Genomic DNA, 27,754 nt, shown 5'->3' with positions numbered 1-27,754 from the left:
ACTAAGGCGGAAATACCTTGAGAGACCGTCTGCATTGGCGTGGTCCACTCCAGGCCGATGTTCCACCTGAAAGTCCATTCCCTGTAGGGAAATAGACCACCTCAACAACTTGGGATTCTCCCCCTTCATTTGCATCAGCCAACGAAGGGGTCTGTGGTCGGTCTGAACCAGGAAGTGCGAGCCAAACAGGTATGGCCGCAACTTCTTCAGAGCCCATACCACTGCAAAGGCTTCACGCTCTATTGCACTCCACTTCTGTTCCCTGGGAAGTAGTCTCCGGGATAGGAAGACCACGGGTTGATCCAGACCCTCTTCGTTGAGTTGCGATAACACTGCCCCAATGCCATGCTCTGATGCATCTGTCTGGACAATGAACTTCTTGGAAAAGTCTGAGGCCCTTAAGACCGGGGCCTCGCACATGGCTTTCTTCAATCTCACAAAGGCCTGCTGACAGGCCTCCGTCCAGACTACCCGTCGAGGTTGTTTCTTGGACGTGAGCTCTGTGAGGGGGGCTACGATGGTACCGTACCCCTTCACGAAGCGGCGGTAATATCCCGTGAGGCCCAAAAATGCTCGGACCTCAGTCTGTGTCTTGGGGGGTTCCCAGGCCATGATGGCCTCGATCTTCGCCTGGAGGGGTTGCACCGCTCCCCTACCCACCAAGTGTCCAAGGTACACTACCGACCCCTGCCCGATCTGGCACTTGCTGGCCTTGATCGTCAATCCAGCTTGTCTCAGGGCCTGGAGAACAGCTTGCAGGTGACGCAAGTGATCCTCCCAGCTGTTACTGAAGACGGCTATGTCATCCAGATAAGCAGCAGAGAAACTCTCCATTCCGGTGAGGATCTGGTTTACCAGGCGCTGAAACATGGCAGGTGCGTTCTTGAGCCCAAAGGGCATCACACAGAACTGGTAGTGGCCATTGGGCGTGGAGAAGGCTGACCTTTCCCTTGCTCCATCAGTCAAAGAGATCTGCCAGTACCCAGAAGTAAGGTCAAAGGTACTTAGATATTGGGCAGCTCCCAGCCGGTCAATTAATTCATCCGCCCTAGGGATCGGATGAGCATCAGTTTTGGTCACTGAATTCAGTCCCCGATAGTCCACACAGAACCTCAGTTCTGGTTGGGCACCCGGTGGTGCAGCTTTTGGTACTAACACCACCGGACTGGACCAGGGGCTGCTAGAAGGTTCAATCACTCCTAGCTCCAGCATCTTAGTGACTTCACTATGAATGCTAGCCTTCACCTTGTCTGACATCCGGTAGATCTTGGACTTCACAGGTGGGCTGTCTCCTGTGTCCACGTCATGGACGCACAGGTGAGTCCTACCCGGGACAAGGGAGAACAACGAAGAGTACTGCCCCAGGACCTGGCGACAGTCCTCCTGCTGTTCAGGAGTTAGAGATGGGGAGAGAATCACTCCCTCCACCGACCCATCCTTTTCTTGAGACGCAAACAGATCAGGGAGAGGCTCGCTTTCCACGTCCTCTCCTCCGTCAGTCACCATCATCAAGATGACTTCGGGCCTCTCGTGGTGGGGTTTGAGGCGGTTGGCATGCAGCACCCGCAGGGGCTGACGAGGGGTCTTCAGGTCCACCAAGTAGGTAGCCTTACCCTTCTTCTCCAACACCTCAAAGGGTCCTGACCAGCGATCCTGGAGGGCACTAAGCTCTCCTGGTTCGATCACCCACACCTTCTGGCCAGGCTCCAACTCCACCGGGTGAGCGTTGTGGTCATACCACGCCTTCATCACTGCTTGGCTGGCTTCCAAGTTGTCAGAAGCTTGCTTCCACAACTTAGCCATTTGGCTCCGGAAGGCCAGCATGTAGCTCACCACATCCTGGGGGAGCTTTCTGGGAGTTCTTTCCCATCCGTCTCTCACCAGGTTGAGAGGTCCACGTACAGGGTGCCCATACAGAAGCTCGAAGGGGCTGAAGCCCACTCCCTTCTGTGGCACTTCCCTGTAAGAAAAGAGTAAACAGGGTAGGAGGACGTCCCATTTCCTCCGCAGGCTTTCAGGCAGACTTCTGATCATGCCTTTCAAGGTTTTGTTAAACCTCTCCACCAGACCATTGGTCTGGGGGTGGTAAGGAGTGGTGAACCGGTAGGTCACTCCACACTCCTTCCACATCGCCCGCATGTACGCTGACATGAAGTTGGTCCCCCTGTCGGACACAACCTCCTTGGGAAAACCCACTCGGGTAAAGATTCCCATCAGGGCCCTAGCCACAACAGGTGCTGTTATGGTCCTCAGAGGTATTGCCTCTGGGTACCGTGTGGCATGATCCACCAGGACCAGGATAAACCTGTGACCAGCTGACGTTGGCGGATCTAACGGACCCACAATGTCGATGCCCACCCTTTCAAAGGGGGTGCTAACGACAGGAAGTGGTTCCAGGGGAGCTTTCAGCTTCACCCCTGTTTTCCCACTGGCTTGGCAAGACACACATGTCCGGCAGTAGGTATCGGACGACACTTTCATCTGAGGCCAATAAAAGTGTGGGACAAGACGGGCGAAGGTCTTGTCTTGCCCCAGGTGTCCTGCCAATGGTATCTCGTGAGCCAACTCCAGAAGAAGGCTCGATAACGTTGAGGGACTACCAAGGCTCGTGACGATCCGTGTAGGGGTGCCTTGGGTTCACTGTAGAGGAGGCCATCCTTCCAGTAAACACTGTAGTTCCCTTCAACGTTCCCTGCTGCCTGGGCTTCGGCCTGTCGCCTCAGCCCCTCAAGGGTAGGGCACTCCCTCTGGCCCTGGCAGAATTCCTCCCTGGACGGGCCTCCCTCCACGTGCCACTCGGCCGGGATGGGTAGGTCCTCCAGGTTGGTAACGTCCCCCACCGCAGACTCCTGGTCCACCACCTCCGGTGGCCTATCCGTCCTATGGGGTGGGGACGCCGAGGCAGGCTCCTCCTGTCCTCGGTTCTTCCCTTGACTGGCAGCTGGCTGGGCCTTTGTTCCAGGCTCCAGCCGGAATGAACTCCCTCTTCGGGTAGTCGCGGACCTTGTGCTAACACAGGCCCAGTCAGGTGTACCCAGCATCTCAGTGTGAGTCCGGTATTCCACCTCCTTCCAAGCGTTGTGCTCCATGTCATTCCCCAGCAGACAATCGACTGGCACGGCAGGGCTTACGGCAACTCGAAGTGAACCTGCAACCCCCCCCCATTCAAAGGGAACCTCGGCCACTGGATAGTGGCCTGTTCTGCCGTCAGCCATCGCGGCTGGGTGGAGTACATCGGGAATTACCTGCTCTGGAGACACCAGTTGGCTACGCACCATAGTCATACTGGCTCCTGTGTCTCTCAGAGCCTCCCCTCTTTGGCCGTTGATGGTGACCCACTGCCCATACTTTGCGGTATTTGTGGGCACCTGGATCTTAGGAACCATCTCCCGTTCTCCCAGGGACACTAAAGTGACACCCGCCCACTCCCTTCCCTTAGTTAAGGGCATCTCCTCCCCGAGCACTGCACTAGCTACTCCGGGGGTCTTTCCTCCAGTGGGAGGGGGTGGTCGTTTCTGGCACTTCGGATCTCCTTTATAGTGTCCAACGCCACCGCACTCGTAGCAATGGACAACCCTTGGCTGCTGACTCTGGCCAGGATTAGGGTTTCTGGGTGGGTTAGCCCTAGGGGTGAATCCTGTTCCCTTTCCTTGGAAGTTATTTTGGGGGCCTTTGGAGAACTCCTTTTTCTTTTCCCCTCCCTCTTTCTTCTGGGGGGTGCCCTGTCCGGCCTTTTGAGTATCCCCTCCAGTCCCCCTTGTGGACACCCGGGTACTAGCCCAAATGTCCGCCTCCTCAGCAAGCTTCCGGGGACTGGTCAGCTTGCTATCCACCAGGTGTTGCCGCAGTTCAGGGAAACATTTCTCGAGCAGGTGTTCCTTCAGTACTAGGTCAAACAACCCCTCGTAGTTCCTCACTTCACTGCCCTGAATCCAACCTTCCAGTGCCTTCTTTGCATAGTCCAGGAAGTCCACCCAATTCTGTGTGCCCAGTTTGTGACTACCCCTGAACTTCTGTCTGTACTTTTCGGGTGTTAGTCCAAACTTCCTTATGAGCGCCAGTTTCATGGTGGGGTAGTGGGTCTGCTCATCCTCTTCGAGGGCCAATAAAGCATCCCTACCAGCTGGAGGCATGTACTTGTACAATCCCCCTCCCCAATACTTCACTGGAACCCCATGGGCCCTTAACGAGACCTCATAGGCTGCTAGCCACTTGGCGATATCATCACCCACCCCATAGCTAGCTACTATGTCCTTTGGCAGGTAGGGTTTAGGATCCCTGGTGATCTCTTGGATTTGGCTGCCACCATTAGGAGCAGGTTGTGCCCCGATTCTCAGGATCTGAAGATCTATTTCTTTCAGTCGTAATTCATGGGCCATCCTCTGCTCCTCCTTCTCCTTTTCCAGCCTTGCTAAGTCCCATGTGAGCTGTCTTTTCTCCCTCCGGTCTGCTAACTCCACTTCAGATAAGCCACCGCTAGAGGCACGGCTGCCCTCCCTAGAAAGTGTCCTGGGCCCTGCTGACAGGTTCCCCACCTCAGGTTGGTACATCTCAGCCCCCTCGGGGTCAGGCTCTCCATCCCTGTCTTCCTCCTCAGCCTTGCTTTCCCTGTGTGCCTCCCCCCAAGCCCTTACGCTGGTTTGGAGTGCACCCTTCTTTGCTCCTGGGGGACAGTACACCCCCTCCCGCTGGCAAAACTCCCTGAGTTGGGCCACAGTGTACGTTTCTAGATTTTCTAGTACAAACTCCATCTCGCCCACTCAGGTTAGAGGACAGGTTTTGTGCAGTAACAATGCAGGGGGGTACCTTTAATAATACCTCCTCCCACCACCAGAGTAAATTTGGAAAAAACAAAAACCCACAATTAGGAAGGCCGCTTTGAGAAAACTCCCGGTGTAGGCCTATGGACTACCCACAGTTATTGTTGAGTATACGTAGGCACAGCTCTATCCCACCACTGAACACCAATTATGTTGGAAAAACCCACTCCCACTCCGCAGGGTGGTGGTGGACTTCCCGAACACACTGTGGTAGCTTGGCTCGAGTGGTCAGGAAACAGGCACCGTGCTAAGCATACAATATACCCATACAATAACCATGCGTGCATCCGTTCCAAAAACGACTCTACACCGTAAAAATTATGAAAATATCTTTCTTTATCTTTTTCTCTTAGTTGCTGATTGGAAAAATAAATAAGACAATCACAATATACAAGGCTCATTAAATAGTGCAGGTCAAATAAATACTGGCTTAATGATTCAATAAATAGGGGAGATCATAAATACTAAGGACATAAATATAAGTGCAGGTAATACAGGCAATTAAATATTCTGAGGCAATAAATACTGTAACCAATAAATATTGTGCATCAACAAGTCCTGTGGACCAATAAATATAGTGAAGCAATAAATAGGTTAAACACAATAAATACAGTGCCCCCAATAAATAATTAAAAGCATACAGTGACACTCATGTAATCAGATCACAGTTGAGATTACTATGGGCTAAATTGGCCCAGGCACAGCTTGTAGGGTTGTGGAAGGCTTGAGGGGGTCTACTCCCTGGCTTGGTCAAGGCTGAGGCCTAAACTGAGGTAGATCAAGGGGGGAATACCAGTGCCCTGGCTCTCTCTCTCCACACAACCTCTCTAGGTTAGTCCCAGCTCACCCCTGGCACAGTCAGGTTGGATCCAGCACCTCCCTAGCCCCTTAGAGCTGTCTCTCAGGTCTCCACAGGGCCTTAGGCGCCCTCTACTCCACTTACTGCCCTTTTTCTGATGTTCCGACGCCGCTGGAGTCGTGTCGACGCCGTGAGGCGGTTCTGGTTCGATATCGGCGGCCTCGGCACAATGTCAGTTCTTGACGACGCCGGTAGGCGGTTCCGGTTCGATGTCGGCGGCCTCGGTTCGATCTCGACCTCCGATTCGATGGCGTCGGGCAATCTTTACTCGATGTCGACTTCGGGCGGCTCCGGTCCGATGGCGACCTTGGCTTCGATGACGTCGGCCGGCCTTGCCTCGATGTCGACTTCCGGCGGCTCCGGAGTGCGATCTCCACTCCCGACCTCCGGTGCTCCTCTCCTCAGGTTCCGGGCGACTCCGGAGTGCGACCTCCACTCCCGACCTCCGGCACGATTCTCCTCAGGTTCCGGCGACTCCGGAGTGCGATCCTCACTCCCGACCTCCGGTACACTTCACCTCGGTCTCCGACGACTCCGGAGGGCGGACTTCACTCCTCCGATGACGCCGCTCACTCGACCTCGGTTAACTTCCTCCTCGACCTCTGGTATTCCTCACGACCTCCGTCGGCGCCCTCTCTCGACCTCAGGCGGCTCCGGGTACAACGTCTGCTTCTTCAGTCAGCGCCGCTTCTCCACCTCGGGCTCCAGGTCTCAGGCTACTCGACGCCAGACTCCAGGGAAACCAGTTTTCAGGTCAGAATCTTGCTGTTCCTTGGTTCTAAGGCCTGTTCCTGCTGTCCAGGTCCTTAGGATGGTTTTTCTTTCTTCTTCCCACACAGGGCTCCAGGCTGGGATCCGTCAGTAGGGACTAGTATCAAGGGTGGGTTTATGGACCCCACTCCGGGCACAAGTTTCCACCCCTGCTGCTTCACTCCTTCCTCCTTCACTGTTGTGCTGCTCACTCTTCACCAGTCAGGTGCCAACTGCCAGCTCCAACTGCCAACACTCTGTCTTAGCTTCCCAACATTCTAAACCGCCTCCAACTGTCACAGAGTTCTGGAATGTTCTGGAAGGTGCTGGTAGGTTCCAGTGGATGCTGGTGATGTCACAGGTGGCCACCATTTTGTGCTCCAGGCCCTCAGACAGAAGTTTCAGGGGTAGCTAAAATGGCTCCCTGAATCTGTAGCAACACGAAAAAGTCTGGTGGTTCCCAAAAAGGAAAAATTCAAACAGGGTTTGAGGCAAAAGTGGGACAAAATAAATAATGATGAGGAGGGACCACCCAAAGGGCTGACAGGTCTAACACGGGCCTACGGAACACTCGTCGAGTGTAGGCTTGTGATCTTCGATGCAACACATGCTCAGGGCTTGGACTACAAGTAGCCCAATGCACAACTTCGGGAAAGCTCGGGAAGTCGATGCACTAGCAAATGTGCTGGATGTTCAGGAGTTCCAGTTCCACGTCTCTCGTGATGGCTACAGGTCTCAGCGTTGCTGGGGACTTGTGTCAGCCTCGGAGATGTCTGGAAGTCCGTGTCCTGTGTCGCAGATTCTTCAGGGTCCTGCGAGAGCCTCGAAAATGCAGACCGGCAAGATGCTTCTTTGGTGCCTGTTTAAACAGGGGAGTTACTCCTTGACCAAAAGGGAGATTTCTTCCCTCTTCCAGTCTAAATGGAATGTCGAAGGTCCAAGATATATGTTTCAGAGTTTCGTCCAGGATAATCTAAAGTTAGGGACTGCGGTCCTATACTTATACTAAGTTTAGGAGGTGGACTATCTCTAAGGTCCCACCTATGAGAGGACCTGGGGAGGGGGTGGTTACATCCCTTCCCCTTTGTCCAGTTTCGCTAGAGCTGGGGCTGAGTGCCCCAGCAACAGGTTTGAACTGGGAAATGCACGGGGACACCTTGTGTGCCCCAGGCACTGTCTGAAAAGCATTCTCTGAATGCAACCCACCTTGCCCCAATACACTTACGCCTGTCTGGGGCGGTGCTGGCACCTCCCTGGACAGGAAACCTACTGTCCAGGCCTCCCCTGCTGGAGTTTCATCCAGCAGCAGGAGGTCAGACCCGTGTCTGTGGCAGCAGCATCCAATTTGTGATGCTGGGGCTCTTTTAAACTATTAACGGGACAGTAAGTGTGTACATGTTTTCTCCCTCTGGAAGGGTGTAATTCTACCCCCGCCGCCGGGACTGGCGGGGGGGGGGGGGAAGGATTCCAAAGTGTTTGACACCAAACACGTCATGTTTTGATGCAGCCATTCCACAGTTAGCATTTACCGTGAGGTTATAATGCACTTAAGAGTATATGGTATGGCTGTATCACGGAACAGCTATAAGGAAGGGTTTCCGAAATCTGCAGAGGGGCTCAGCTCATGTTTGGGCACCCTCTCACACAAAACCAAGCACTCTGCCTTCAGGATTGTCAAGGCCTGCCATAGGAGTGGCTTATAGGTTTATCTGTGTCTGTTTTAAATGGTAGATATAGGTATACTATATCTCAGTAATGGGTACAAGCACACCCTTACCCAGGTTGCAGTAGCAGACCTATGGTGCCATTTTGGAGTGATTCCCAGGGTTGGCATAATACATGCTGCAGCCACTGGTAGGCCTCTGGGGTACCTATGCCCTTAGTACCTAAGGTACCATATACTAGGGACTCACAAGGGTAACCCAGTAAACAACCGGGAGTGTACCTAATGTACATGCAATCAATTTAGAGAGAGAACAGCTAGGCTGGGGTCCTGGTTAGCAGGGCCACAGCCAGACTAAAGTCTATAAACCAATGAAACACAGCAAAAAGTGGGGGTAACCATAGTAAGCAGATCATACTCTTCTACACAACCCCCCGCACAAACGCAGGGACATAAACTAATCTTGACCAGTTGAGTCTTCATGTTCTAAGTGGAAATATCTGAAGAGTCCATCTGCATTGGCATGGTTACTCCCAGGTCTATGTTCCACTGTATAGTCCATCCCCTGTAGGGAAATGAACCACCTCAAAAGTTTGGGGTTTTCACCCTTCATCTGTTTTAGCCATAAGAGGGGCTTATGGTCTGTCTGAACAGTGAAGTGAATACCAAACAAGTATGGCCTCAGCTTCTTCAGAGCCCAAACCACAGCAAAGGCCTCCCTCTCAATAGCTGACCAACGTTTCTCTCTAGGGGTCAGCCTTCTGCTAATAAAAGCTTCTGGCTGGTCTTGACCTTCTTCATTCAATTGTGACAGCACAGCCCCTACCCCCAACTCAGATACATCTGTTTGGACAATGAATTCTCTGGAGTAGTTAGGACTTTGCAGAATTGGTGCAGAGCACATGGCCTGCTTCAGGTCATCAAATGCCTTTTGACAGCTGACTGTCCACTGAACTTTCTTAGGCATTCTTTTAGAAGTTAAGTCATTCAGGGGTGTCACAATGGATCCATACCCCTTGACAAATCTCCTATAGTACCCAGTCAGGCCCAAGAAAGCTCTGACCTGAGTCTGGGTGGTTCGAGCAACCCAGTCCATTATGGTCTGGATTTTGCTCTGCAATGGTTGAACCTGGCCTCCACCTACAAGGTGGCCCAGGTACACAACCTGACTCTGCCCTATCTGGCACTTAGTAGCCTTGATAGTTAGGCCTGCTTTTTGCAGGGCCTCCAAAACATTTTTCAGGTGGATCAGGTGATCTTCCCAGGTGGAGCTACAGACAGGAATATCATCTAGATAAGCTGCACTATAGTCTTCCAGGCCTGTTAAGACTTTGTTCACCAACCTTTGAAATGTGGCAGGTGCATTTTTCAGACCAAAGGGCATTACCACAAATTGATAATGTTCACTGGGGGTTGAAAATGCTGTTTTTGGCGTTGCATCATCAGCTAGTCTGATCTGTCAGTAGCCAGCTGTTAGGTCAAATGTGCTGAGAAACTTGGCTGAGACCAAAGTGTCTATGAGCTCATCTGCCCTGGGAATTGGATGGGCATCAGTCCTAGTGACTGCCTTGAGACCTCAGTAGTCAACTCAAAATCTCATCTCTCTCTTACCACCCTGGGTGTGAGGTTTTGGTACCAAGACTACTGGACTAGCCCAAGGGCTATCTGAGGGTTCAATCACTCCCAAATCCAACATTTTCTGGACTTCAGTCCTGATACAGTCCCTGACATGATCAGGTTGCCTATAAATCTTATTTTTAACAGGCAGACTGTCTCCAGTGTCCACTTCATGAGTGCACCAGGTAGTCTGACTTGGAGTCAGTGAAAACATATGTCTAAACTGATTTAGAACCTGTCTACAATCAGCTTGCTGCTGATCCGTGAGGCTGCCTGCCAAGGCTACTCCATCAACTGATCCATCATCAGGGTTCTGAGAGAGCAGGTCTGGGAGAGGGTCACTCTCTTCCTCCTGTCCTTCACCAGTAGCCATGAGCAAGCCCATGTCTGCCCTGTCAACATATGGTTTCAATCTGTTGACATGAAGCACCCTATGGGGCTCCTGGGAGTTCCAAGATCTACCAAATAGGTAACCTCTCCCTTTTGTTCAACAATAGTGTGGGGTCCACTCCACTTGTCTTGGAGGGCTGCTGGGGCCACAGGCTCCAGCACCCACACTTTCTGTCCTGGCTGGTAAACAGTCAGTACAGCCTTTTGGTCATGCCAGGGTTTCTGTAATTCTTGGCTAGCCTCAAGGTTTTTAGTTGCCTTTTTCGTGTACTCAGCCATCCTGGAGTGGAGACCAAGTACATAGTCCACAATATCCTGTTTAGCGGGTTTGAGAGGTAACTCCCATCCCTCCTTCACCAGACAAAGTGGTCCTCTGACAGTGTGTCCAAACAGAAGTTCAAATGGGCTGTAGCCAACCACCTTCTGAGGAACCTCCCTGTATGCAAACAAAAGGCAGGGTAGCAGGATATCCCCTCTCCGCCTGAGCTTTTCTGGGAGACCCTTAATCATACCCTTTAAGGTTTTGTTGAGCCTTTCAACTAAACCATTGCACTGTGGATGATAGGGTGTGGTGAATTTATAGTTCACTCCACATTCCTTCCACATTGCAGTCAAGAAGCTGGACATAAAGTTTGCAACTCTATCAGATACTACCTCCTTAGGAAACCCCACTCTTGAGAAAACTCCCAAGAGGGCTCTTGCCACAACAGGTGCTGTAGTGGTCCTAAGGGGAACTGCCTCTGGGTACCTAATGGCATGATCCACTACCACTAGGATAAACCTGTGCCCAGATGCAGTTTGAGGATCCATTGGTCCAACAATGTCAATCCCCACTCTTTCAAAGGGAACCCCCACCACAGGTAGTGGTTTCAGGGGCGCCTTTGTAGTGCTACATGCCTTACTACTGGCTTGACAAGATACACAGGAGCGACAAACTCCTTGGTGTCTTTAGACATGTGGGGCCAGTGAAAGTGAGGGACAATTCTGTCCCAAGTCTTGTTCTGGCCTAGGTGTCCTGCTAAGGGAATATAATGGGCTATTGTCAATAGGAAGCCCATGAACTTCAAAGGTATGACCAACCTCCTGGCTATACCAGGCTTGGGGTCTCTACTCTCTGAGTACAGGAGTCCATCATCCCAATAACTCTTATGGGTGCCACTAGCATTCCCAGCAGACTCAGCAGCAGCTTGCTGCCTGAGGGGTTCAAGAGCAGGGCAGTTCAGCTGCTCCTGACTCAGATCTGGCCTGGAAGGGCCCCCAGTCCCTAAGAACTCAACCTGACCAGGCTCAAGTGCCTCTGGGACAGTTCCTTTTTCAGGCTCAAAATTCTGCTTCCTCAAAAGACTGATCCTCACTCTGATTCAGGGGGCAGGCATTGCCTTAACCCTACTGCTCCAATTCCTGGAAGGCCTGGTCCATTATTCCAGAATCCAGGGCCTGCTCAGTGTTAGCCTTTCTGACCTGTGACCTAGTCACAGCAAACACATGTGCAGGGATCCCCAGCATTGCTGCATGGGTCCTCAACTCCACTTCAAACCAGGCTGAAGTCTCTAAGTAATTTCCAAGCAAGCATTCTACAGGGAGGTCTACACTTATCACAACTTTCTTAAGGCCAGTTCCCCCTCCCCAGGAGAAATTAACAACTGCCAGGCTATGGTTGGTCCTAACATTGCTAGCATTGATCACTTTGTAAGTTTCACCAAGTATGACTTGTCCAGGGTCCACAAAGTCTGGTGTCACCATTGTGACACTTGCCCCTTTGACCCTGTAGGCTTCTGCCTTTTTCACATTTATCAAAGGCTGTTGTCTGTACTTGCCCAAGTTACTGGGACTCACAGAGGAGGTCATATCCATTCCTCCATCACAGATTAACACAGCCTGAGTTGGAACTCTGACTAGGCCAGAGTCTATCTCAGATCCCAGGGTCAACCCTACTACATCCTTCTGCTGAGAACCACCACTTGTAGCTGAACTAGGGGGGAACAGTTGCCTTAGGGGCAATGGTGACTGGAGTTGTTTCCTTTTTTGGTGCAGTGACTGGTCCAGTGAATATTCTGCTTACAGACTTTGCACCATGGCTTTCTTGGGCCTTCTTTCTTTTTAGTAGTTTGAGAATTCCCACCATTATAAGCTTTTGGGGACCTTGGGAAGACGTCTCGTCTTTACCCTTCTCAACACCCTTTTGATCTTGCTTCTTTGGGTCACCACCTTGGTTCTGTACCTTCTGCCTCACCCTGGTTCTGACCCATTTGTCTGCCGTCTTTCCCAATTCTTGGGGAGAGGTCAGATCAGAGTCCACCAGGTGCTGATGCAACAGCTGTTTTTGACAGTTATTAAGAATTTGTTCTCTCATGATCAGATTATACAATCCTGTATAGTCACACACTTTACTGCCCAACAACCAGCCCTCCAGAGTCTTAGTAGCACAATCTACAAAGTCAACCCAGTCCTGAGTCTGAGCCTTCTGGGTGTCTCTGAACTGTATTCTATACTGCTCAGTGGTTAAGCCAAACCCATCTATGAGAGCACTCTTCGGGACCTTATAATCATCAGCATCCTCCTCTCTTACAGTGAGAAGCTTATCTCTACCTTTGTCTGCAAAGGAGAGCCACAAGAGTGCTGCCCACCGCTCCTGGGGTACCTTCTGTACTTTGCAGGCCCTCTCCAGTGCAGTTATCCATTTGTGGATGTCATCCCCAGTCTGATAGGGAGGGACAATCTTGTTTAGGTTTCTATGGTCATAAAACCTATCCCTACCACTAGGGACATTGCTGCCATCATGGGGCTCTAGCCCCATCTTTTGTCTTGCTCTTTCAAGCTCTAGGGTTTCCTTCTCTAAGGCTACTCTTTGTCTCCTTATTCTCAGTTGAGCTTCTTCCATCCTCACCTGATACTCCCTCTTCTCCTTGGAGGTATCCCTCCTCTGAGAAGAGGCAGAGGACCCTACAGATGTTCCAGAATGATTGGATTCCACTGAAGGTGATCTATCTCTTCTGGGCACACCACCAACTCTTCCTGGGGGGACAAAGAGAGAGCCATGTGGGCCTTCCTCATCTCCAGGCAGAACTTGATTCTCCAGGTCTAGTTCATTGTCAACTTCCTGGTCAGCATCAGAGTCTGAATCCTGTGGGATTGGACCACTGGGATTCTCCTCCTCTGCTGCTCCCAACCCACTGCCTACCCTTACAGGCTCTGAAGCCTTCTTCAGGTCATCTAACAGGAATACCTCTCTGAGGCGTTGGGTGTTGACACCTTTGCCAGTCTTCAGTTTCCTCATAGTACACAGAGCCGTTAACTCAGCAAAAGGGAATGTGTCATACTTGGATGTCTGTAACCTACTGACATCTGGCAAGGACACAGTAGGGCATGCCCCGAAGACAAAACTAGTCAGGTGTGGTGTATGCACTACCTAATCTAGTTGGGTGCCTACTGGACTCTCTTGAGTTGTAGAAAGGGTGTGCTAAGTCCTTGACACACAACTCTAAGTTCAGTAGAACTTACTGTATTATAAGCTTGTATTATATGTACCTATGGTACCTTTAGTGGTTTTTCAAATGATCAGTACTCAAGATTATCTGGTAAAACAATGCAAGCTGGAATCCCACACGCTGCCACCAATGTGAGAAGTTGGCCTGATATATGCTGTCCACTAGTTCTAGTGGGAACCCTGTATCAGTCCAAACAACCCCTTATGGTGATTGGTTTAAAGACAAGCTATATAGAAAGCTATCCTAGTGGTAGCTGTGGAGAGCAGCCTTCAGACTAAGTCTTGAAGGAATGTAAAGCAGCATGTTTTAGCAGTCTATAATCTCCTGAATGATCAAATGAAAGGAGCACCACACCAGGTATATATATAAAATATATGTATTTATTCTAAACACACCCCTCTAGTCTCTTTATGGGACTAGAGTCCAAAGTACAATACAAGAACTTAAATAGCACACAGTAAATTAGCACAGTATACATTTTGCGCTAGGGGCCTCACAAACCATATACTAAGAAAGTGGTATAAGTACCGCTGTGAACATACAGACCAGGCCTAGGGCCTGTAGAACCGCTGGAGCAACCAGGAACCACCCAAGGTAGGGACGCAGGAGACCCACGGGGGACGCGTGCAGTGTCTAAACACAGCCGCGAATCACCATTGACTTCTATGAAGAAAGTTAAAGTTACAGATCCAAAGAATAAGGACACTTAGGAGTGGACTAAGTTAGAACCCCTTCAGTACTGGACACTTCGAGAGTCAAGACCCACGGGAGCACTGAATTACTCGTGTTACCTCACCCAGGGAAGCCGGGTGCATAAGTGTCTTTTCGTGTCGGGTTTCGTCGTCGTTTCCAATGGAGAGCTGCAAAGAAGTGCTGCAGGCGACCAGGTGAAAAGTGTCCGAATGGATCCAAGGGTGGATCGGAGATCTGAAGAACCTGAAAGCAGAGGGGACAGAGTCTGAGTCACTATCCAGTGACCAGGAAGGCGACAAAGAGATGCCAGCCGATGTCGGGTGCTTTAAGGTGATGTAGGTGAAGCTTGACTCTTCAGCCACGAGGACCAGGGGGTGTTGATGACAACAGGGAGCTGGATTTGTGCTGCCCCATGTCGGATGTTGAGTGCTGTAGCGTCGGTATCGGGATTCGACCCAACAAGCCTTGGCAACAGCAACCCACGCAGAATGCAAAGATTGGCTTCGGTGCAGACCAGCAAGGTTTGAGGGGCTCACCCTTTGGAGGGGAGTCAGGGCACGTCTGGAGCAACCAGGAAAGCCCAAGAAGTAGAAGAGTTACCTTTGTGGGGACCCACCAACCGAGGGACCAGGGATCGCGAAGGCGCCCCGAGCAGAAATGTTAGAAGCGGGCCCAGGGAACACTCGTGGAGTGAAGGCTCGTGATCTTCGATGCAAAAGATGCTCAGGGCTTGGACTGCAAGTAGCCCAATGCACAACTTCGGGAAAGCCCGGGAAGTCAATGCTCTAGCAAATGTGCTGAATGTCCAGGAGTTCCGGTTTGAATTGGGAAATGCACGGGGACATCTTGTGTGCCCCAGGCACTGTCTGAAAAGCATTCTCTGAATGCAACCCACCTTGCCCCAATACACTAACGCCTGCCTGGGGAGGTGCTGGCACCTCCCTGGACAGGAAACCTATTGTCCAGGCCTCCCCTGCCGGAGTTTCGTCCAGCAGCAGGAGGTCAGACCCGTGCCTGTGGCAGCAGCATCTATTTTGTGATGCTGGGGCTCTTTTAAACTATTACCAGGAGAGTAAGTGTGTACATGTCTTTTTCCTCTAGAAGGATGGAATTCTACCCTCCCGCCAGGACGGGGGGGGGGGGGGTAGGATTCCAAAGTGTTTGTTTTGATGCAGCCATTCCAAAGTTAGCATTTACCGCGAGGTTATAATGCACTTAAGAGTACATGGTATGGCTGTATCACAGACCGGTCAGTTGCTTCTTTGGTGCCTGCCAAGCAGGGGAGTCACTCCTTGACCCCAAGGGAGATTTCTTCAGTCTTCTAGTCAGGATAGAACGTCGAAGGTCCAGGATGTACGTTGCAGAGTTTCATCCAGAGTAAACTAAAGTCCTAGGGACGGGATGCATATACTTATACTAAGTTTAGGAGATGGACTAACTCTAAGGCCCCACCTATGGGGTGGGCTTGGAAAGAGGGGTGGTAACACCCATTTCCTTTGTCCAGTTTCGCGCCAGAGTAGGGACAGGTAGCCCCTGCAACTGGTTTGAACTGGACTATGCACAGGGACACCAAATGTGCCCCCCGCCCAGCCCCAATACACATCTGCCTGTCTGGGGAGGTGGTTACACCTCCCTTCAACAGGAAACTTATTGTCCAGGCCTCCTCTGCCAGAGTTTCGGTCAGCAGCAGGAGGTCAGACCCGTGTCTGTGGCAGAGGCATCCATTTTGTGATGCCTGAGTTCAGGAAAGTCCTACCGGGTTTGACCAGTGTGAACATGTCTCTCCCTCTAGAAGGGTGGAATGCTACCCCTACTACCAGAATTGGCGGGCGGGTAGTATTCCAAAGCGTTTGACACAAAACACGACATGTTTTGATGCAGCCATTCCAAAGTTAGCATTTACCGAGAGGTTATAATGCACTTAAGAGTATATGGTATGGCTGTATCACAGAACAGCCATAAGGAAGCATTTCCAAAATCTGCTGAGGGACTCAGCTCATGCTAGGGCACCCTCTCACATAAAACCAAGCACCCTGCCTTCAGGATTGTCAAGGCCTGTCATAGGAGTGACTTATAGGATTATCTGTGTCTGTTTTAAATGGTAGATATAGGTAGTCTATTTCCAAGTAAGGGGTACAAGTACCACCCTACCCAGGCTGCAGTAGCAGACCTGTGGTGGCATAATACATGCTTCATCCCCTGGTAGGCCTCTGGGGTACCAATGCCCTTGATACCTAAGGTACCATATACTAGGGACTCACAAGGGTAACCCAGTAACCAATCTGGAGTGTACCTAATGTACATGCAATCAATTTAGAGAGAGAACAGCTAGGCTGGGGTCCTGGTTAGCAGGGCCACAGCCAGACTAAAGTCGATAAACCGGTGAAACACCAGCAAAAAGTGGGGGTACCCATATTAAGCAGATCCTACTCTCCTACAGTGCATGATCTGAGAGGCAGATTGCCAGGGGTGCCATATTTATCCCAGGAAAGAGCCTTGAGGGGACCATGCGGTTAATAGCTAATGGGCTACTGGGCCTCTCCTATGTAGTGATGTGTTTCTTGTTATGTGTGGCATCTGGCTATCCTAGAGTGCCCGGTTCTTGCCCCTTTCAAGGTGGAAAGACCCTTCCTTGGTCGTAAGAAACAGGGTAGCCCACCCTAGAGGTTTGGCTACCAGTGGGCTGCATGCCCATGGAAAAACATTTTGGAAGCAGATTTTAGCTCCCTGGTGCTGTCTCCTAAGGGTCTGCAAGAACAAAAGGCCTTATTCACAGAACTAACTTAAGACAAAATCCTAAACTTACTACTTTTGGTATTCACAGAAGTTAAGATTTAGTCTTAAATTTGTCTTAAGTTTGTCTTAAGACAGACTTAAGACAGACTTAAGACAACCTTAAGACAACCTTAAGACAGACTTAAGACAGACCTTAGTTAGGATTTTGTCTTAAGTTTTTCTTAAGTATGTCTTAAGTCTGTCTTAAGTCTGTCTTAAGACTGTCTTAAGTTTGTCTTAAGTTTGTCTTAAGTTTTTCTTATGTCTGTCTTAAGTCTGACTTAAGTTTGTCTTAAGACAAACTTAAGATAAAATCCTAACTTCTGTGAATACCAAAAGTTGTAAGCTTAGGATTTTGTCTTAAGTTAGTTATGTGAATCGGCACGTAAAAGAAATCTTTTCAGGACTGTTGTTGCAAGAGGCCCTTCAAAGGCGGCTTCCCTCTTGAAGCTCGCCTTTTGGGCTAACACTCTGATGGCCATCCTGGGAGAGGAGGTGACACCTCACGCTGCAGCAACTGCTTTTTTTCTTTGGCATGGGAGTCATTTATACATCTCCCCAGGCGGCCAATAATCTGTCTGTGTGCCAGGGCCTTTGTGAGGCCATTGAAATAGCTGGAGTGCAGTGGCAACTTTCTATAGTTGTTTAACTTTAATAGTGATTTTAAATTCTACCTGGGGATCAGGTCGGATTTAATGCCACAAATAATTGGATACCACACACAACTTTGTTAGGTAGCCCCATTCAGAGGTTAGCCAGGCTGGGGTGCCGGTTGATAGCCCTGTGTTAGCCAATGGGGCTACTAACCTTTCCACAGCAAAATGGCAATTAGGAAGTCTTGCTGTTAAAACATATGCAAAAATATATGTCCTGCTTATTAGTATATGGCTCCCTGCCATAGGGCTCTTTAGGGCTTCCTTAAGGGAGGCTTACATATATTACTAAGTGAAGTGGTGGCTTTGCTGTTGATACTAATAGTAAAGGTGAACTAGCAGTGTAGGCACTGCCCTTTTAGTTTCTAGGGGCAGACTGAGGTCCATTATGTGCTTTGTCACATTCAGGCTGACACAAACAGGGCTGCATCTCTGCCTAACATCCCCTGGGTACCATATACTGGGGATTATAAGTAAGTCAGCATTTGCCAGTTGGGTGGACCCAGTTGAACCTATCCTTGTTAGACACTTGCACTGAGGTCTGGTTAGCAGGCCTCAGCACACTTTCAGAGTCGATAAACCAGTAGTCTCAGTCTAAAAATGTGTGAGTGAACTTGCAAAAAGAGGCGTTCCCTTACAGAGATGATCACAGCTAAAGATTTCACTGTGGGGAAAAAAACACAACTGGTCAAAATGAATATAATGCAACGATACACTGATCTTTATTCTGTGATACAACTACGCATCCACCCACTTAATGTCTGCAATAGATACATCTCCGAAAGCCTTCCTCTAGGGTGGCTTTATGCCTGGCCTCAAATGGAGCTGATATATATGCACAAATACTGATTAGCTGCACAATTGACACACATCAGATAGAAACTCCATGCTTCTCTTGACACACCAAGTTGGGTCACAATGGAAAAAGATCTCCTAGGTAAGATAGGGGGCATTAGGATACTATCTAATGGCGACCCCAGAAGGACAAAAGCCTCACAACTTATTCTGCACACAACACTTTAGGCATGGCAGAGGGACCACAAACTAATGGGAGGACATGCAAACCTGTATTCCCACAACCTGATGTGTTGCAATGCCTCGAATGGAACGCAAAGAACCATTTAACCTGGCCTTAGTTTTCGGCGCTGCCCCATCCTTGTAAATATAGGTTAGCGTCAAAAAGCAATGGGTGTTGCAGTGGAACGCCCACTGAAACACTCATTGTACGCCCCTTCCATGCTGAGTGAAACAGGCCTTATTTACGAGGCGGCATTGGGCCACATTAAGTGGCTTGATGCCACTTTGTGAATAAGAAGGGGATATCACTAAAAGTTGCGTTCTGGTGGCGATATCTCCTTGTAAATATGCCCCTGAGTTTTCATAACTAAAGCGTACATTTCTCATCTATTAGTTACACTTCCATTTATTTTCCACTTAACGTGTGCCTGTTTCACATGCAGTTAACTGAAGGATGAAAATAACAAAATGCAGAATTGTTATTTTTAAGTTACCTCTTTAATCCTGTCTCCACACTCACTGGCCCATGACTTTAAAGTGTTAGAGTTCCCACACTTGTGCACTTCAGCTGCTGCATGTAAATGAAGACAGTCTGTTAACTCGCCAGAGGTATGTCTTGGCTACCTTGGTTTACAAGTAAATAAGGCATTTGCCACCCCATGGAATACAGCCACTAGTTGCAGGCACGCTGGGCATCCTGAGCCAGGTGATCTTTGTGTGTGGCATTGACTGACTGATTGACTGGTCCGACAGGCTGACATGGGTCCCCTACTGTCCGTCCTCTCCCCCCCATCCTACACATCCCCCCAAGCACACAGTTCCATTTACATGAATGCCCTGCCCAGGGGCCCACTCTTCCGCCACCTGCACCACTTTCCCCCTCCCTCGCTAGCTATCCTCTGTCGCAGGGTTCCCAGGACCTAGCCTCACATCCCCATTCACACTCTTCATTGGAAGCCCGACTGAACGAGATTGCGCTCTCCCTACTTCAACTTAAGGCAGATGTTCGTAGCCTAACTCACATTTCTGAGGATCTGTTAGTTAACTCCCGACGAAGTAGCTCCTTTTTGACCAATCTCCATCCACTGTAGCTGCTCCTGGTGCCCTTCCCCCCACTACCCTAGGCGTACTGCATCCCCTTGCACACACTCACCCCCTAGTTGGCCCTCCGCTCCGCACCCTAATGACCCCTCTCAACCCGCCAGGTATAGAGCCTCCCTGTCTGATAGCGATATTCATTCTTTACTACTTTCATCCGAGCTGGCACTACCCTCCCCCCCCCCCTCAAACTTGCATGCAATTGAATCAATCCCTACGGATCCCTTCAGGGTACCTAGGTCAAACTCAAGAACTTTAAATGAGAACAACCTCACAAGAGTCACCCTCACTCTACCGCCACCAAAGGACACCCCCGTCAGTCTCAGATGCACGCTCCTAAACTGCAGATCGGCTGTTAAACACGCTGCGGATATTGCCGATCTCATTCTGGCCCAGGATCTGGAACCTGTAATGCTGACGGAAACCTGGCTAAATGACTCAGCCGGTCCCATCCTTCACCCTCTAATGCCTCCCAACTTTGATATCATTAGGTTGGACAGATCCAGTGGTCCCGGGGGAGGCATCGCATGCTTACATCGTAGTAATCTTCTAGTGAAAGTCATTCAGGCCGACCTCTTGCCCTCTTGTGAATGCCTTTGTATTGTAGTGACTGGGGGCAATAATCACGTTTGTAAACTGCATACATTCTACCACCCCCCTCGCGATAACCTTCCCGTCATAGAACAGATCATGGATATTATTTCGGCCGACGTGGATTTCCAGGGCTCGCAGATCTTCCTGGGTGATTTCAACCTCCACTGGAATGATGTAAACGATGTGCTTGTCAATAGTCTCAAATCACTCCTACTTGAACTTAACCTTATCCAAATTTGTGACAGCCCTACACATATTAAAGGAGCCACACTAGATCTTGTCATTGGTAAGCCCAAATCCTTCAGCTTGGAGGCGATCCTCCCTTGTGACTGGCCTGACCACTATTGCATCACCTTCCTCGTCCTTGAATCGGTAAGAGCAAGCAGATCCCAACCTAAGAACCCAAAACAGTTAAAAAGATGTTTACGGAACATCAACACGCAAGACCTGACTGAGATCTGTGATAACATCTTGCCGCCCCCTTTGAACATGTATGATGTCCATGACCTGACAGCCCACTATAACCACGCAATGCTTAATGTACTTGCCTCAGTGGCACCACTCCAGCTTAAAAGAGTGTCTGCTAAGCTCCCCAAACCATGGCTCAATGTTAGTCTTAATGTTGAAAAAAGGAATTTAAGACTTGCAGAAAGAAAGTGGCGATTGCATCCCTCCCTTGAACATCTTTGTCACCTGAGATCCTTGCGAAGCATATACAACAAACGCATTAGATGCTCAAAGGCTACCTACCTCAGAACTCAACTAGACCAAGCAAAAAATCGTCCGAAAAAACGGTTCGGAATCATCAAGTCCCAATCTAATAATCATCCTAACCTCTCGGCCCCGGATCAAGGGACATTGCCGAACTGTCAAGAATTTGCTGCTTTCTTCACAGAAAAAACTATTAAGATCGAATCTGAACTACGCTCGGCCCATGATCACATTTTGAGCGGGCCACTGATCACCCTTTGTCCCTCAGAGTCGTTTATCACTGAACTATCACAGCCCTGCCACCTCAAAAACAATGCATCCTGGAATCTGTTCCAAATAGTGGATGTATACACTATACACAAGATGCTGGTGACCTTGAAACCTTCCAATCACTACAATGACCCCTGCCATCGAACCTGTTCCCGGAAGTGAGATCCGCCTTACTAACTCTTTGGACGACAATCGTCAATGCTTCTCTTATGCAAGGGGCTATTCCGGATTGCCTTAAAGCAGGTCAAGTCACCCCGATCCTAAAGAAACCAAATGCGGATCCCATGGACCTTCTTAACTTTCGCCCAATCACTAACATCCCCGCCTTGGCAAAACTCTTGGAGAAATGTGTGCTTGCCCAACTCTGTCATCCCATCGAACATTTCCAACTCCGGGATCAATGCCAATCTGGTTTCCACCCAGGTCATAGTACAGAGTCGGTGCTAACGCACATCGTGGATGATGCGCTCAGAATGCTGAATCACAATGAGTCGTGCTCACTGATCCTTCTGGACCTCTCATCAGCATTTGATGCTGTCAAACGTGGTCACCTAATGGACCTCCTAGAGCACAGGATGGGGCTGTCTGTATTAAGCTGGTTCTCATCCTTCTTTCAGAACAGATCCCAAAGCTTCAAGGTGAACCAATCCTTGTCCCACCCTGCACCAGTCACCTTGGAGGTGCCACAAGGGTCAGCATTGTCCCCCACGCTCTTTAACCTGTTTATGGAGCCTCTGACATGAATCTTAAAATCATCCAGCATTGGCTATCATATGTATGAGGACAATACCCACCTATACCTGAAGATCGCTTCCCCCGAAGACATCCAGTCCCTCATGTCAGTCCTGCTGCAAACACAAAGATGGCTGACATTCAATCACCTGAAGTTAAATGCTCCTAAAACAATTCCTACGGATCTCACCCCACAACCAATCCCTCGTCATGGAGCAATGGCTGAATCAGCTGACTGCCCTTAACTGTAGACCGTACCTGGCAGATTCGACATCATCTCTAGGCATCATTCTAGACAAAGGCCTGAACATGCAGAAGCACATCAGTTCCCTCACCAAAGGAGCGAACTTCCAACTCAGCTTACTTAGGAATCTCAAACCCTTCCTCCCTGCTCATGACCTAAAAGTTGCAGTTCAAGCATCTCTAAGCTGGACTATGGTAGTGCAACACCTTGTGGCCTGCCCATAGTTAGGACGGCTCCTCTTAGGGCTTCCCTCAACCACGCTGCGAGGCACTTAACTGGCACTAAAAAATACAACGCAAAAACCAATGTTCAACACTCCGTCCATCATTTCCTTTGGTTTTTGCTTTGTTCGCCATAAGTTGGCAGGGTATGCTCAGACGTGAGTCCCTTGCTCACTTTGCCACTGGATTCAAGCAAGCCTGGCTGAAGACGGCTGAAATGCCAGAAACCGGTCCTAGGAAGCTTGTTTCCGGTCCAGGGAAGACATGGCTTGGCAGTTCAGGCTGGACTGTTCCCATGAGGCACAGGGTCAGACTGATTTGCATATGGCCATGTCTGAACTGGGGTGGCAGAGTGGGCTAAAGAACGGTGATGGATTAAACCCAGATCAGTTGACTGGGGGTGAGTGCTTGCAATGTTCAACACTCCGTCCATCATTTCCTTTGCTTTTTACTAAAAAATACAACCACATCTCCCCGGACTTGCGGGAATTGAATTGGCTGCCATGTGAAGCTCGGATACAGCTAAAAATTGCATGCATGGCTCACAAAGCCATCCACATCAAGACGCCGTTGTACCTTGCGCAGAAACTGGAACTCTCCTGTGGTTCTAGAGCCTCCAGAAGCGCCAGCTCCCTTTTGCTTAAACCTCAATTTTTTTTTTTTAAAAAGACCTATAACCGAGCGTTCTCAGAGATGGCTCCGAGGATCATGGAACCCCCTTCCCCCTGAAGTCAGGGTGAACCCATCTACTGTCTTCAAGAAAGGAGTCAACGGTCTACTGATGAAGAAATGTCCCCGGGACCACTGCCTGTCCTTAAAAAGTAAAATGAAAATGTTTAATTTTTTTTTTAAATGCATGCCGTTTTCCTTTAAGGAAAATGGGCTGCATTAAAAAAAAGCTGCTTTATTTAAAAGCAGTCCCAGACATGGAGGTCTGCTGAGCCCAGCAGGACACCATACCTGGGAGGGCCTGTCATTCCCAATGGGGTCGCAGATTACGAGAGGCTCATTAATATTAATGAACCTCGCGATTTGCGACCCCATTGGCAATCGCAAATGTGTTAAACACACTGTTGTTCATGGCAAATTGCACCATGCAAATTGTGAGTCGCAAATGAGTCGCAATTTGTGAGGCACAATTGTGCTAGTCGTACATCTGGCCCTTGGTTACCATGGAAGCTGAGGTTCACACTTCCCCCCTTAAAGGGGCATTGTTTACTATTATACAGTCCATAGTACAGCTGACCATGAGGGGGCAGATTCACTGCTTTATTTGTGCAGTACAGCGCATCTGACAAAGTTGCTGCGCTGCATTGTGTAAAAGAGGAATGAAAAAACTGTGCCTTATCGACAAACATGTGGCACAGCATTTCTCTCCCCCAGCGCTGTTGCATTTCTGGCTGCAATGTGCCAACACCGACACCCTTGCATCACACTGCACGTGTATGTGTGTTAGGTCAAGTGTAGGTGTCGTTCCAGATGGGACCTTTCCAGTACAAGAGTGTGCTTGAATGCTTTCTCTGCTGTATGTCTGCTGCACAGTGCAGCACAGATGCAAAGCTTGAAGGGTTTGAGGAAAATCTAACTTTTCTCAGACCTTACGCCTCCTTAAGGAGAGTTTTTGGAAGAAAACCCTGTCTTCCAATGTCAGTAGATATGGTTTTGTGTCAGAACCCAAAGGTGGCAAGCACTGGCCCGGCTCTGAGCCCACTGTGCATTGAGACTGGGTCTCTGTGCGACCCGACAGCTTTAGTGGTGTTCAAGGTGAGATGAGAACATCTGTTGTCAGAAATACCTCCTCGGCTATCACCCCTAGAAAAAAAGTCTAAGAATCCAGATGTTAGAAGGAAAATACTCTTGACTTACCGTACACTCTGAGCTGTGCTGTGGCTTCCTTCTGTAGCCCCCCCGGATTCACGCTCATTTGGACGGTGTAGTTTCCGGTGTGACTCATCTGCACGTCTGTGATCCGCAGAGACCCGTTTGGGAGCAGTGTCTCTCGGCCGGTGGATTGAAGACCATAGGTAAGATCGCTGCCAGTGAATCCGAGGATTTGGTCATCTGCGAGTGACCCTCCGCCCCTGAACCAGTTACAGTATACTAAACGTCCCTCGTACCGCACAGACAGCGTGACGTTGTCTCCCACCGCCGCGGTCACCACATCTGGAGTGATTGACAGCTGCGCCGCTGTGCACTGGAACAATGACGACACCCAGACTGACGTCACCCAGGCTGAAAGAAAACACAGAAGAGAGACATCACTACAGTGTTGTGAGACGTGCGTCAACACCTGGTTGTGACAGTGGGTGATGGACCTCAACATACCCATCCTGAGTGTGTAGAGCGCCCACAGAGCCAAGGAGGGTGTGACCCGAGGGTGCAAGGAATCAAGTGGATCACCAGAGAGCACCTGGTAATCCACTGGCAAGGAAGGACTGGTCCATATTATCAACCCTCACACCATGACGTAGACTCCATGAACCTTTTTTCCTGGTCACTGCATCTTTCTAAAACTTCTGCTGTTGGAGGCGTGTCCTGCATGTCGCAGCTGCCTCATTCATTACTTTTTAAAACTCGGTGCAGGGGGCCAAAGTTTTCTGCGGAATGCTGTAGTTGCTGTATACCCGGCTGCCCAGCTTGGTTCCACCTCATGCCTCTTTCTTCCACCACCCTACACTTCCGTCTCTTTCCCCCAATCTTGGGTTCATTTTCATCCCTGCTGTCTCCCTTTGTCACTGTCTCCTATCTCTCTTCTCCCCTATCTGCCTTTCTCTCTCTTGTCCTGGGTCTAAGGCAGATAATGGACAATAAGCCCCCATAAATTAGCGCTGGTGCCCCACCAGCTAGCACCGGTGCAGATTAAGCACTGCTACAGTGCTGATATTTACCGCACCTAGGAAATACCATCTCCTCTGGGGCCCAACCAAACTCTTCAAAACTCTTTATTCTATGGAGCAACAATCAGCTCTCTGTCCGTCCTTCGCTCATTACAGCTTTCTGAGAAATGTTATCCCAAACTCCCAGCGTCTACTCTCTGTTCTCAGGAGCTCTGAACCAGCCCCCCCCCCCGCCCTACCCAGAACATGTCATCTTCTCTAGCCTTCAGCATGCTGCCCTAGCGTCTTCCTCTGTTCTTCACTCCTGTTTCTAACCCTCTCCTTGTATTGTTCCTAGCGCCAAGATATCTCTGATTGCCCCGGTGGGCACACAAAGACGAACTAGACTGCGACCGAGACTTTGCCAGTGGTTCAGATTAACTCAAGCGGCCCAGCCATCACTTGCTTCTTTTCCTCAGTGCAATGCCCACGGCCCCATGACCACTGCGCAATGCCCACGGCCCCATGATCACTGTGCGATGCCAATGGCCCCATGACCACTGTGCAATGCCCACGGCCCCATGATCACTGTGAGATGCCCACGGCCCCATGACCACTGCGCGATGCCCATGGCCCCATGATTACTGCGCGATGCCCATGGCCCCATGCTCACTGCACGATGCCCATGGCCCCATGACCACTGTGCAATGCCCACGGCCACATGATCACTGCACAATGCCCATGGCCCCATGATCACTGCGCGATGCCCTCGGCCCCATGACCACTGCGCGATGCCCACGGCCCTATGATCACTGCGCGATGCCCATGGCCCCATGATCACTGCGCGATGCCCTCGGCCCCATGACCACTGCGCGATGCCCACGGCCCCATGATCACTGCGCGATGCCCACGGCCCCATGATCACTGCGCGATGCCCATGGCCCCATGACCACTGCGCAATGCCCACGGCCCCATGACCACGGCACAATGCCCACGGCCCCATGATCACTGCGCGATGCCCATGGCCCCATGATCACTGCGCAATGCCCATGGCCCCATGACCACTGTGCAATGCCCACGTCACTATGACCATTGTGCACTACCCACGGCCCCATGATCACTGCACAATGCCCACGGCCCCATGACCACTGCACAATGCCCATGGACCCATGACCACTGTGCAATGCCCACGGCCCCATGATCACTGCGCGATCCCCACGGCCCCTTGACCACTGTGCAATGCCCACGGCCCCTCGATCACTGCACGATGCCCATGGCCCCATGATCACTGCGCGATGCCCACAGCCCCATGAACACTGCGCGATGCCCACGGCCCCATGCTCACTGCACGATGCCCATGGCCCCATGATTACTGCGCGATGCCCACAGCCCCATGACCACTGTGCAATGCCCACCGCCCCATGATCACTGCGCGATGCCCATGGCCCCATGATCACTGCGCGATGCCCTCGGCCCCATGACCACTGCGCGATGCCCACGGCCCCGTGATCACTGCGCGATGCCCATGGCCCCATGATCACTGCACAATGCCCACGGCCCCATGATCACTGCGCGATGCCCACGGCCCCATGATCACTGCACGATGCCCATGGCCCCATGACCACTGTGCAATGCCCCCGGCCCTATGACCATTGTGCACTACCCACGGTCCCATGATCACTGCACAATGCCCATGGCCCCATGACCACTGCACAAAGCCCACGGCCACATGACCACTATGCAATGCCCACGGCCCCATGATCACTGCGCGATCCCCACGGCCCCTTGACCACTGTGCAATGCCCACGGCCCCTTGATCCTTGCACGATGCCCATGGCCCCATGATCACTGCGCGATGCCCAGGGCCCCATGATCACTGCGCGATGCCCATGGCCCCATGATCACTGCGCGATGCCCAAGGCCCCATGCTCACTGCGCGATGCCCATGGCCCCATGATTACTGCGCGATGCCCACGGCCCCATGACCACTGTGCAATGCCCAAGGCCCCATGATCACTGCGCGATGCCCATGGCCCCATGATCACTGCGCGATGCCCTTGGCCCCATGACCACTGTGCAATGCCCACGGCCCCATGATCACTGCGCGATGCCCATGGCCCCATGATCACTGCGCGATGCCCACGGCCCGATGACCACTGTGCAATGCCCAGGGCCCCATGATCACTGCGTGATGCCCATGGCCCCATGATCACTGCGCGATGCCCATGGCCCCATGACCACTGTGCAATGCCCACGGCCCCATGATCACTGCGTGATGCCCACGGCCCTGTGATCACTGCGCGATGCCCACGGCCCCATGACCACTGTGCAATGCCCACGGCC

General features: G+C 50.8%; 1 protein-coding gene across 1 annotated transcript in view; it reads right to left on the bottom strand.

Moving 5' to 3' along the window:
• The window catches only part of LOC146808716 (cell adhesion molecule CEACAM6-like), a 384,181-nt gene that overhangs the window by 163,606 nt on the left and 192,821 nt on the right, over positions 1-27,754 (bottom strand). Inside the window, exon 2 of the mRNA XM_085615527.1 lies at positions 24,462-24,827. Coding sequence (XP_085471653.1) covers positions 24,462-24,827 — 366 coding nt within the window. The remainder of the gene's footprint in view (positions 1-24,461; positions 24,828-27,754) is intronic.

Source organism: Triturus cristatus, chromosome 7 (assembly GCF_964204655.1).
Source record: "Triturus cristatus chromosome 7, aTriCri1.1, whole genome shotgun sequence".
Lineage (NCBI taxonomy): Eukaryota > Metazoa > Chordata > Amphibia > Caudata > Salamandridae > Triturus > Triturus cristatus.
Note: the sequence above shows the minus strand (reverse complement) of the source record. Positions and strands in the feature narration are given on the sequence as shown.